This window comes from Saccostrea cucullata, unplaced genomic scaffold (assembly GCF_032062105.1).
Source record: "Saccostrea cucullata isolate Sc308-1 unplaced genomic scaffold, CSIRO_AGI_Scuc_v1 ctg3611, whole genome shotgun sequence".
Taxonomy (NCBI): domain Eukaryota; kingdom Metazoa; phylum Mollusca; class Bivalvia; order Ostreida; family Ostreidae; genus Saccostrea; species Saccostrea cuccullata.
This window is the reverse complement of record NW_026935589.1, coordinates 4,733-17,632: the sequence shown is the minus strand read 5'-3', so window position 1 is coordinate 17,632 and position 12,900 is coordinate 4,733. Positions and strand designations below refer to the sequence as shown.

The 12,900-nt window shown below is 33.8% G+C and overlaps 1 protein-coding gene across 1 annotated transcript; it reads left to right on the top strand.

Annotated features, from left to right (window-relative positions):
• The first annotated feature begins 1,853 nt into the window (after window positions 1-1,853).
• LOC134243351 (solute carrier family 49 member A3-like) lies at window positions 1,854-12,504 on the top strand. Its single transcript, XM_062725608.1, has 11 exons — window positions 1,854-2,030; window positions 5,307-5,465; window positions 5,549-5,765; window positions 6,223-6,305; window positions 6,401-6,535; window positions 6,725-6,841; window positions 7,142-7,294; window positions 8,874-9,031; window positions 10,541-10,632; window positions 10,966-11,019; window positions 11,111-12,504. The coding sequence occupies exons 1-11, from the start codon at window positions 1,854-1,856 to the stop codon at window positions 11,293-11,295; spliced, it is 1,530 nt and encodes a 509-aa protein (XP_062581592.1). The 3' UTR covers window positions 11,296-12,504.
• The last annotated feature ends 396 nt before the right edge of the window (window positions 12,505-12,900 follow it).

The following is a 12,900-nucleotide window of genomic DNA, read 5'->3' as shown; positions in this document are numbered from 1 at the left end:
TTAAAATGTCTAAATTCTGAACTTTGGATTCGGATAAGCTGAGTACATATTGTATATAAAAATTATCTTTTTGGGTGGAGAATATAAGTGTTTGCTTATGAGCATGATTTTTTTAGTGGAAAATATAATTCTTGCAAAAGAGATATACTACAATTAAAGAACAATATGCCCAATCACGAAACTTAATTTTGGCAAAGGGGGGGGGGGGGGGTAACGTACGTATTGTTTCATAGAAAAGCTTCCAATCAACTCAAGATGGGTCCAGGTCATCTTGGGGAGTCCAACAAATTTAAAGTGATTCTTGGAATAATATAGGCCTACCTTTTAAATGTACTGAACCACGTTGCACTGACCTCACTTCCCCCTGTGAAATGCTATTTCAGCCTTACTTTTGCAGGAAGGGGGTTAAACATCATCCCATTTCGAAGATTTTTAAAATCTGTTAACATTCATTCAATCAGTTACGTTACATATCAGTGGCGGATCCAGAAAATTTTGAAAGGGGGGGGGGGGAAGACCAGTTTGAGATCAGAGTAGGGGCCCACGACCACGCCAAAAAAAAACGTTGATTTATCAACTACTATGTATTTGTTTGACTCAAAGGGAGGCATTTTGTTTCCCGGGCCCCCTGCCCCCTCTAAATGCGCCAGTGCATATGCATAACTTCCAATAATTTGGAGGGAGGGGATGATGTATGGCATACGTATATATTCATTTCATTTTATTTGAAACATGAATTCAAGCAATAAGGAGCAAAGAATTTTACCATTATATATTAAATTAAAGATTGAATAGTTGAATAATTTATGGTAATGAGCTTATAAATGCCGTTTGCGCAAACATTCAACTTAATTCCTGAAGGTCCTCTAAACAAACACTTTAGTTAACATGGTGAACGAAACCAATTATTACAATTTTCATATTTTTATACTATCAAAATTTGAAGTATACATGTAAATGATGCTACTTTCCTGTAATCTAAAAAAATGAAGCAACCGGGGGAGGGGGCTCCCAAAAACTTGTTTCCAAAATAATATTTTCAAGTTTACTATTGAAAAAATGTTCTTTGAAAGGCTGCCCCCCCCCCCCCCATAACCCCCACAGTAAAGTCAAGACAAGGTATATAATTATAGTTTAGCTGATTGTATGAATAAAATTTCGTAGTGAAAGAAATTGGACCCCCCCCCCCCAAATAGAATTATTTATTTTATTTATTTATATTTAATTTATTTTGTATTTTTTTGCTTGATAACTTTTTCCATGCAAGTTATTTTTTTTCTCTGCCCCCGCACTTTCAAAAATAAACGATGCATTGTCACTGTAAAAACTGATTCTACCCAAATAGAATTAAGTTCAAGTTCCAAAAATTATTTCAATAAAATAAAAAGATGATAAATCCAATCATTCATGAATATTTCAATGGATTCACACATGTACACATGGCCCAAAAGAAATAGATTAGATAATGTCATAGTGCAGTTTATCTCTACCTGTGGTATAGCAACCCAAAACTTTCAAAAAGTGAATAGCGACCCAGGATTTAAAGTTAACAAATGCAAAGTGCTATCTTTAAGTTAAATCTGCATCGAGTTTGAGACAGATCTAGGAATAGTTACCTAGAACAACGGAAAAATCTGCAAGCCTATCTTCTCTCAAAGTTACCAAATGTTAGGTGCTGGAGGTTACCACAGTATTATAAAGTGCAATTTGTTGTAATGGATCTGATGTATGCTTGTAATAATATGATTCTGAAAACCGTTTCATGGATCGAATTTGCTCGGATTTTAAACTTGAGTCATTTATGAAGAAAAAATTTTTATTACGTCGAACTCGAAGTGCAACAAATACAAATTATGGAGATGCAGTCACATGATCGAAAAATGGCGCCCTCCGGTGGTGCGAGGGAACATCCCGTAAAATCGGAAAGTAAACAGTCGATTGTGTCCAAACCAGACGAGCAATACGTTGTATATGCACGAAGATGGTTCATCCTTCTAGTTATTGTCATTTTGAATTTATCAAATGCTATGGTAAGTTGTGTTTTTGTATAGGAATGTTTTGTCTAGGTAACCGAAGTCATTCTCCGACAACAGAAGTATGTTATCTAGTAATCAGGGCATTAAACACGTTGAGGGGTGACAGAAGTCAATCAGGCCAGACTATACATTTGTCTTGTAGCTACTGGTATATCTGGTGTCCAGTTTACACAAACCGATGTACACAAACCAACTCGTATACAAAAAGTCAACTCGTACACAAAAATCAGAAGTCAGTGTACACAACTTTTTTTATTACTAATGATTTAATTTTATACAAATAATGTTTGATAACACGACTTTTCTTTAAGTTTTTTCCCTAAATATTTAAATAATTCAACTTCCCTGATAGGAACATCAAAGAAATATTGTTAAACCAACACACGCGCGCTTTTTTCTTGAATTATATAATTACGAGGTGCTCATAATTGGGTATCCTTTGATTGTGAGATACTATCTTTAAAGTTTCTTCATTTTATACATCACCATGGTTCGAGAGAGTTTTTTCCTGCAGCGGTAAGTTTCTAAAACTTTTTTTATTTAAATAAAAATTACAAATATGTTTTACGGTGTGACCGTTGGGGCGAGCGCAGTTTATTTACTATCATAAACCTACACATTACAGTCTATCATTCAAGAAAAAGAAAGCAAAAAGAATAAAACAAAACAATAAAAAGAAATCATTTCCCAAGCATCGGGATCGAGATTCCAAACTTCTCGGAAGTTTCCGACAAAATCGGAAATACCCGAACCGTTGAAGTGACGAAAGTATGTTGACTTAGGAACAAACGCTAGTTTTATGGAAAAGAGATTGCATTAAATCGTTCTTTTCAAGTAAGTTGTTGCTATGTTTTAGCCACCATGTTGCTATGCACCGCAACATGTTTTCCGAGTTTCACGGAAGCAACCGACATAACTTCGTCAAAATTCGTAAGTTTCCGGTGACGTCTTTTGTATCATTTCGGAAGGGCAAGGTGAAGGCCGGTGTTGTGGCATGGGGGTATTTTTTGAATAAGGTAAGGCAAAATCATCTCGTTAAGATTTCGGTAAGAAATAATGTTCCTTTAATTTTTTTTACTATTTTTGATTTATTTGCGCAGAGGACATTGGGTAGTGCAGGAATTCTGGGAATGTTGCACAGAGAAATTTGGCTGACGTATGTACAGATTTCAATCCGAATTTCCTCTGTTCATACACGTTAGTCTATTGAGCTCGCTTCGCGAGCGTCGCTTTGCGACGCTCGCTGCGCTCGCTATAAAATGTTACAGTAAGAAAAATGTGTTATACAGTATACCATTAAATTCTTACCATGTATTTAGATCGCATTTACTATCTACACTTTATATCTATTTATAAATTAGGATGCTATAAAATATTATTTTTTACATCAACAAGCATTAATATAATTACTTGCATAACAGAAAACTTTTTAGAAATATAAAATCTACGTATAACAATTTTGTTGACAATTAGAAATCCATTTGAATTAAGTTTTTCAACTACATATTTAACAAATAAAATATTTAAATTTACAATATAAGAATTATTTAAGATAATCACGTTTTTTTAAAAGAATATATTAATTTAAGAATTAAGAATGAATTTGACAATCCTGATTTAGTTAACTCAAAATACATTTGTGTTCGAGTTGACTTCTCAATTATTTGGAAACTGTGGCAAATATTACCTTAAATCACATAGAAAAACCTATGTATGAGTTGTGTACGAGTTGACTTCTGGTTTGTGTACGAGTTGACTTTTTTGTGTGTACGAGTTGACTTTTTGTATACGAGTTGGTTTGTATACGACTCGGTTTGTGTACGAAGTGACTGTAAACCGTATATCTTTGTTTACACAATATGTGAATCGGAAAGTTGAGATGTAGTGTTTACAATTTATCAGCTCGAGGCCAAAGAAATCACTACATTTAGCTATGTAGCCTGAATTAGAAAAATTAGCTCGCACTAACTACTCAGGGTAGCTATCTTTAGTTATTTTGATGTAAGTTTTTGCAAGATTGATTTTTCAAATTAAATAAATTCACAAAATATTTTTTGGTACAATGTCGAGGGTAACGGGTTCGTTAGCTCGATCTACCTGTTCGCAGGAGTCCGTTTGCGCAGATTGTTCGCCCGAAATATTCTTCACCCAATATCTTGTTCGCCCTATACGTGGTTCACCCAATACTTATATACATGTATACTAAGTCTTGTGTACTAGTATACGAATTGAAAAACTAGAGGTACTGTGAGCGATGAGCTCACTAAATGATACCCCCCCTCCATATAGTTATAATTGCAAAGTCCATATTTTGCTGTGGCCTGGAAACCCAAAATATGTGTCGGATCAAAAAGTAAAATAGGAGGTGCACAATAGCAATATGTAATAAAGATTCTGTGAAAGTTTCATTAAATTTCCTTCAGTGGTATGAGAGGAGTTGCGGATAAGAGATTGGTACCCCAAAACGTAACAGACGGACAGATGTACAGACGGACGGAATTAACGATTACTATATACCCTCCCGCTTTTCAAGTGGGGGGTATAATTAACATACGAGTATATCATTTTTTCTATTTATTTCCCTTACGAACTTGGATTATTTTTTTCGCAAATTCTGATACGAAGAGCAATGTTTATTTAGTCTAAATTAATTTTTGATTTGATTTGATTTTATATCTAATGTTTGTGATTGACTAAGTGTTTGCACTATAGTTAATTGAACAATTAATATCAATGTTAATTAGGGGGATACATCCGTGTTATTTTTACAAATTGCATTATGTTTTGAAAACAATTAAAGGACTGAGACGTTAATAGGTGAGACCGCTGATACTAAAACAGGTGTGACCATTTGTGACCATATGCATAAAGTCTGACGGACACAGTGACGGCCTGTTTTATTTTGAATGTACAAAAAAAAATTTGGATAGAAATTCTTAAGATTTTATTCTACGTTAAGTTACGGCGAACAGACCCTGTGCAAACAAGTTTTATGGCGATCGGACTCTGGGCGAACAAGAAATCGGGCGAACGGGAAATCGGGCGAACAATTTTTAGGGCGAACGAACATGGAACCAATGTCGAGAGAGCTATGTTTAGCTGATAGGAGCATGCATTAATCTTTTGAGGTGGCAAGAATAACAAAGTCTAATAAAAAAACTCTATACCCTAAATAAATGAGAAAAAAATTGATACCAAAAAATAGTAATATTGAAGTATTAATTTTGTTATTGTTGGCAGTAATATTGAATTTAATGTACTTTATTGTAGACATGGATTACATTCTCCCCAATAGCTGACCTCACCAGTACATATTATGATGTGAATGCATTCAAAGTAAATATACTGTCCCTCATCTTCATGGTGGCATCTGTCCCTTTTGGTTTCACTGCCTCCTGGGTTCTAGACACTTATGGACTGCGTACCAGTGTAAGTGCTACTGGCAAAGTCAATTAATAAAACAATAAATCAATAAAACATTGATGCTCAGATATATTAATTTTAATGAACAGATACTGTTGTCAGCCTGGTTGAATGGCATTGGAAATCTTTTGAGAAATGTGAGTACATTTGGAGGTATACCAGGTGACCTAAGGTTCTGGATCCTGCTGGCGGGACAAACTTTAGCAGCCATTTCTCAACCTTTTGTGATGTTTGCACCAACCAAACTGGCGGCTATGTGGTTTATGGACTCTCAGAGAGCAACTGCAAACATGCTGGCCTCCATGGGTAATAAAGGATTTATATATGCATTGAATTCAGTCTTAATAATTACAGAGAGAAGTTTATCTGGTTAGAATATAGATCTCTGTTTGTTCAAGATTAAAAACATGTTTTGTTTGTTTTCATTGTTTTGCTTTTAAGTTTATGGTAAATATTGCATTAGATGATGCAAAGCTATCATTTTGGGTCAGGGAAAGTTCGAGAAATATGTAAAACAGATTCAAATAAGGATTTATCAACATGATCAGTACAATATCCAATGTCGTTAAGAAAAGCTATCAAATGTACTCAATCTTGAATGTACCCAAAGAGGATTATTAAACAAAGAGATATTATGATCAAATTTTCTCCTTCAAACAAGATGGGACTAAAAAAAAATGATGATGTCTGAATGTTGAAAAGACTGTAAATATGTTGTTTAAAGACTTAAGTGCACTAATTTATTACTTTTTTTTTTACTTAGCTAACCCACTAGGAATATTAGCAGCTAACTTGATAGCACCTGCAATGGTCAATGGATGCAACTCAGAGGAACTTCCCAGAGCTGTGAGTAACACTGAATTAAAATTTACTTAAACTGATAGATAGGCCAACTAAGAAAACCATTACTCTTCTGATTTTTGTTCACAATGTTTCGATAGCTCTGGGTAATATCCTCGCCAGCATTTTTGGTAGTTATCTTGGCTACTTTTGGAGTGTGTTCCTCTGTCCCTCCCACCCCTCCCACAGCCAGTGCAGAGGAGGATTCAGAACCATTTAAGGAGGGGCTCAAAAAGGTTTGTAAATTGATTTTTAAGGGCATTAATTCATCTATTTAAAAGTGTTTTTTTTTCAATAAGCATTAAAAAATTATCACACATCCACATATCAAAGTCTTTACAGTTTCTGCATGTACAAGTATATATAGAGAAGATGTTCAACATAAGGATACATTTACAAAGAGCAGACATCTTTTTCTTGGACAGATTGTGAAGAGCAGAAACTACTGGGTGTTGTGTCTTAGTTTTGGCACAGGATTAGCAGTATTCTCAGCAGTGACATCATTCCTGGACCAAGTCTTGTGTCCAAGAGGTTATTCTAATGTAAGAAACAAGACTTATAAATTAGATATTTAGTACACTCTTTGCGGTATTATTTTCATGCCACTCTATTTTTTATTTTTACATATTTTTTGACAGAATGATTTAATAAAATGTAGACATTAAACTGTTATGAAATTCCTGAAGGCGTACCATATAACTTTCTCATGAAAATAAGGTATTGCGAAAATTTGATTATCCGCAGTACTGCCTTTACCTGTTATTACATGTACTTGATAATTAAGTGAAATTCAGAAAATGGAGAGAGACTTGCCTATAAAGCATAAAAATTTAATTTTTCAGGACTTTGCTGGATTGTGTGGAGCTCTGATGATTGTAGGTGGGGTAGTGGGGGCCATTGTTGCAGGGATATACGTCGACAAAACCAAACGATTTGAAGAAGTGGTCAAGGTGTCTTATGCAATAGCAGTAGTATTTGGAGTTGGATTTTTTGAGGTATTACATTTATCACAAATCTCGCTTGAAAGTATTACACTTCGGCCAAAATAGCGTTGCCTTGAGTGATGACACTGTTGGATTTGACAATTGAACAATTTGAATCATGAATTTCATTTTATAAAACAAGCGTTTTAATTGGTTGATTAGGACCCGACCACTCTCGTGCGGTATCCTTTGCCTGTATAAGAGCGTCCAACGGCCTAGCGAATAGCCATGTTTGATTGTCGGAAAGCATTGTTGACTTTCTGAAGAAAAAAACACATAAAAGCAAACAAAATATAAATAATGCTTAGCATGTGATTTATTCCTTACGCAGACGTTACATGAATACATTGTATCATTCAATGGTGCACAGTATTTCTGCCGATTTCCTATTTACATTTTTACATTTTATAGGTGTTTGTTCTGTGCGACTTTTCAGTGCATTAAAAATCTTTTGTTCTCCATGTTTTAGTCACAAGACTTAGTGAGCTATTTCATTGCAAATACAAGCAAATTTAAAACTGGGGTAATACTGGAAATCATGCGATTACCCAGCTGATAACAAACCACTTGTTATTCAGTGAATAAAAATATAAATGCATAGGTGGTAAAACACGAAAAACATCGGATTTATTCAAAAGTTTACTGTTTTATTGTCACGACTGTCAAAAATACCATATGTTTTAAATGCATGTGTGCTACTACATACCCATTTAACCGTCGTCATGGCAATAAACATGCGACCAGAAAAATCTTAATCCTTGTGTTTTTTTTCAGGCAGTGCAATTTTTACTGTCACTGCGAATATTATTCATTAAAGATAAGAAATATCACTTATATAAATAATATATAACAACATTTACCAAATCTAAGTACGTTTAATTTTATTGATGTACTGAAGAAAAAAACGAGAGATGTGGCCTGGGAACATGCATCTGATACGAATCATGACATGTATTCAGTCAACTGCTGCCAGTTGTGGAACATATCTTATTTGAAGATCATTATACAGATTACCCACACTCACAATAATTTACTAAGGTATTGCGTAGGTCTACTACATACTAAGTGCAATAAGTACCACTTTTTTGCCCGTTTTCTACAGCTGTCTACCTTTCTTGGAAACATTCCATATCTTTGGCTTTACCTTTGAGAAAGTGGGCGGGCCTATAAAAGAGCATCAGTCAGATTCTTTGTTGAATTTCACATTTGAAGATCAGTAAGATTCAATTGTATTTCAGTCAGATTCATCAGTGTCATCACTCAGTGCATTATAATATCGGTCAAAGTGTATACTTTCGAGCAAGATTTGCGATAAATTTAATATATACAATAATATTGTTCATCCATGGCTAGGATTAAAAAAAATCAGAAAACATGAAAAGTTTTATTAGACTTTATTTACTGATATATGTGTATGTAAACAGGTTAAAAAGAATTCATGTCCAGTCCTTGATTCAGTCAGGTGTGTTCACCTAGCAGACCATAAAAAATATGAACAGTAATTTAAAAATCAACAAAAATCAATGTTAATACACTAGTTAGTTTGTTTAAACTTTACAGAAAAAGATCTTTTTTACTTGCTATTTTTCAGATGGCCAGATATAAAGATCAAGAAATACTTATAGCAGTGATGGTGACTGCATTTGGAACTTTTGCTTTTGCCATGTATCCAATATCTATGGAATTAGCAGTAGAAATTACCTACCCTGTTGCGGAAGCAACAAGCTCAGGTCTTTTAATTGTGTCAGGGTAAGTAGAGATTCTTTTCAATATTTTAGGCTCTTGAGATGAAAAAATGAGGAGACAATAAATGGAAATATTATTTCTATCCCACTTTAATAACTTTCAGACTATTATAAATATACATTAAGAGCCTGTGCATTTGAGCTGAGAAAATGAACTGTTTAAGATCAGATTAATATAAAATTTTGAGAAGATGAAAGCACTGGATTTGATTTGTCCCAGAACGTGAAATATATACAGCTATAAATGGATAACAATCATTTATTTTTGTGTAATTCTGTATTAGCTCATGAACCACAGATGACATGTTTACAATATTTATTCAGTGATTTTGGGATGAATGCTTCACCGACACGTGAAGTGATAAAGTTTTATCCTACGCAGCACAGTTAAGGTTACAAATGGAAATATCGGCGATTTTTTAACATAAAAAATACATACTTTATTAGGATGGGCGATTCTTTTTAGGACTTCACTGATATCAAAAAAATGTAATGTGGTTTAAATCTACATGTTGGGGAAATTTAGATTTTTTATTTAGACTTGTCACGTGATGTCGACGTCACATGATTTTTGCAATTATACTTGCAGTTTAGAGGTCATTATTATAAATTCCAATATTGCAAGGGCATAACCAAGTTAAAAATCTTAGTTTAATTTATAATCCTTTTCAACACTATATGTAGTTAGTGGAAAATGCTGCGAACCTATATAGATTCCCTTTTTAATTGCGCAAATTTAAGTTGTTGGACGGCAGGTTGAATATTTTGCTGGTCAACTACATTAAATATAGCTATAATTAATTTATTTGCAAGATTTCATGAGGTTCGCAGCACGTTTCAAATATCCTAATGCTTCTTGAGTTTATGTGTAAAAACTTGGCAAGATACATCGAGAGTATGCCCTTGCAATAAATCGATTTATTAGGGCCCTTCCATTACTTTTTCAACGAAACTGCATACAAACACACGACAGTATCACGTGTATTGAGAATGTACGGACAGTTTATAAATAAAATACTAAAATAGACATCGCGTCTAAATTAACGGCCTTTTATTTAATTGCAAATAATATTTTATTTAAGAACAAAAGACATTTTTCATTGTACAAAATGTGACTTGATCAGCCTCTCACTATGTACAAACTACGTCATTTTGACAAATGCATTGCGATCGATGCATCGTTTATATACTGTTGTGTGGGATTTAACAAACATCAAAACTGCATGTAATAGTAAGTTTGTATGTAGTTTACAGCTATCCAGCTGTTTGAAATAGCAAATAATTTCATTTTGTGGTATTTTGAAGACCTTATATTATGCGTGACGTCATAGTAAACATTTCCCGTATAAATTAGGCCCCGCCTCCTTACTGTAACCTTAACTGTGCTGCGTATTGATGTGGCAATAGGTGCAGATTCTCAGGTTCACACCATTCTATCTTACTTAAAAATGTATTAAAAATGCAATAAGATGAAGATCATACCTGTATTACACGTGCTATACCTGTCCTCTAGACAAATCCAGGGGATCATTATTATTCTGGTGACCCAGTTACTGACCCAGCCTCTTTCTGATTCCCAGTTAGCTGACTCAGCATGTGCACAAGGTTAGATAACCATGTTTTCAGTCTTCTTATTTTTTGAATACATTATAGATTAATACATGTATGTAACACTTGCAGGCCCTATTTTTAAAACTGCGCCATAAACATCCTAGAAAATGCTACTACGGAAACATTGTGTGATAGACATGTACCAAAAATATGTTTTCAATTCCCATTGATAATTTTAATTAAATGATTAATATGAATAATAATACAGAAAAATACATTTATGATCATTCTATGACATTTGTTGACATTTGTTTTGAATAATAATACAGAAAAATACATTTATGATCATTCTATGACATTTGTTTGTTTACATTCTCTTGAAATCAGGATCTGGTTGCAGTAGTAGTGCATCAGATTCCTTCACACCTCAAGACTGGACAGGTAAGTCATAAAGGGAGGAGGGTGATAGAATTTTGTTAAATGAAATGATTTTTGCACAAGTTTTCTCATTTTTGTTTGTTTTGTTTTTCAGTTCCAGGACTTTTTATGAATGCCTTAACTGCGGTAGCTGCTTGTTCTGTAATTTTATTTATGAAGGGAGACTACAAAAGACTGAAGGCAGAAAAACAGTTAAATGCTCAGCGAGTCTTGAACCAGAGCTTAAGTAATGTAATAGATGTCACCCTGGACGTCCACACGGGGGAAAATGTGACATAAGTGTCCACTTGCTTTATAATTTCAAATTTTCAGGAGAAATAAATCAGGGATGATTTGGAATAGTGCTATGTGATGCATGATGAAACTGTGCAGTTACACCAAAAGATGTAGTTTTTGTGATCAGATTATTTTCTTTGAATCAAAGGAATATGTCATTTATAGAATTTTACCAATTCTTATATCTTTTGTAATGTTATCTAGATAATTTGTTTTTTTAGTTTGAGATGTACATGTGCATGTGTATAGTACCAATTTAAATTTTGAGACCTTTTTTCGAAAAACAAATGCTGATTTACTCAACGTATATAAAAGGCTACATGTGTTGGGGAGGGGGGTGAATGTTAACTGATACTTGAAAAAAAGTAGGTTTCTGTACACAGTGTAGACAAGGTCTATGCGGTAGACATGTTCGAGAGTAAATAACAGTTTTTAATGCTAAATTTTGAACATTGATGAAAAGTTTAAATCATTGCTTAATATGAATAATTAACATACTTAACATTTTAAGGCAAAAGAAATTTGTAAGGAAGGGAGCACAACCTAACAGTACAGTCATGTAAAAGCTATTTTGACAAGGCTTTATTCACAGATAAAATTTATAATCTTTTAAACAGGTGTTTTAGTGCTGACAAGATCTTTACTTCAGTAGTGCTTGATTTTGACATTGGTGATAAATAGAAACTATACCCTGCTCAAAACCCTTGCTACTCCCACCTCCATTTTGGTGAGCAGCTGGCAACAGACACAGTCTGGCTAACAGAAGAGGTACATGTATGCAATGTATTTGACTAAACAGGGCAGTTAGTCTCTGCTTAACTACCCACATCCTTGTCTTTTGAATTCTGCCAAAATTTCCCTATACATATTCCATTGAAATGTGCACAAATTTTACCCTAATTATCTGGTCAAGTCCCTTAAAGGTCAGTAGTTCTTATCATATCATTGACCTTCTAAACTGTCTCTCCTTGACACTGCATGTGTTCGATTAGTTGCTTTGTGAGATGAAAGTTTTTTTTTTTAGTTTAAGGTACAAAAGCCAAAAATTGCCTTCAAAGTTTATGGCAAAATAAGCTCAATTTGAGCAAAAAATATAATTTAGAAAAATAATTTAATTACAAAAATAATAATTCACTGGAAAAAATGCTTATATTTTCCAAAAAACATTTAATAATATGGATTCTGTTGTTTCTGATTTAAAATATTGTTCAATGAAACAATTCACAAACATTTTTTTTTATAGAGAATAGGTGTTTTGTAAATTAATCTTAGCTTATGTCACAATAAACAAATTATTATTAACACTTAAAGTACTGTAGACGAATTTTTTTCTACAGGGTCATAATTCCGCAGAATCTCAATTTCTGTTTACTCTGCGGGTAGAACATTACGGGGATTTCTAAGACTGTCACTATAATTATGCCTTACATTTATATTAAGTACGCTTGGACAAATTTCCACGGAAAACTTGTGACCGCGTACATAGCGTAAATTAATACCACGCGGAAAAGAGTACTTCTACAGTATTTGTTTAAGGGAGGAGCATTTCATTAAAAACCTGTCTACAAGGGATGTAGTTCATTTTGGCGCCTCAAAGTATACAGAGAA

Excerpts from the sequence above, each read along its gene's own strand:
- LOC134243351 (XM_062725608.1), top strand. The coding sequence starts at position 1,854 with ATGGAGATGCAGTCACATGATCGAAAAATGGCGCCCTCCGGTGGTGCG. Across the intron at positions 6,536-6,724 it reads TTAAGGAGGGGCTCAAAAAG|ATTGTGAAGAGCAGAAACTA; the intron begins GTTTGTAAATTG and ends TTTCTTGGACAG. Across the intron at positions 6,842-7,141 it reads GTCCAAGAGGTTATTCTAAT|GACTTTGCTGGATTGTGTGG; the intron begins GTAAGAAACAAG and ends TTAATTTTTCAG.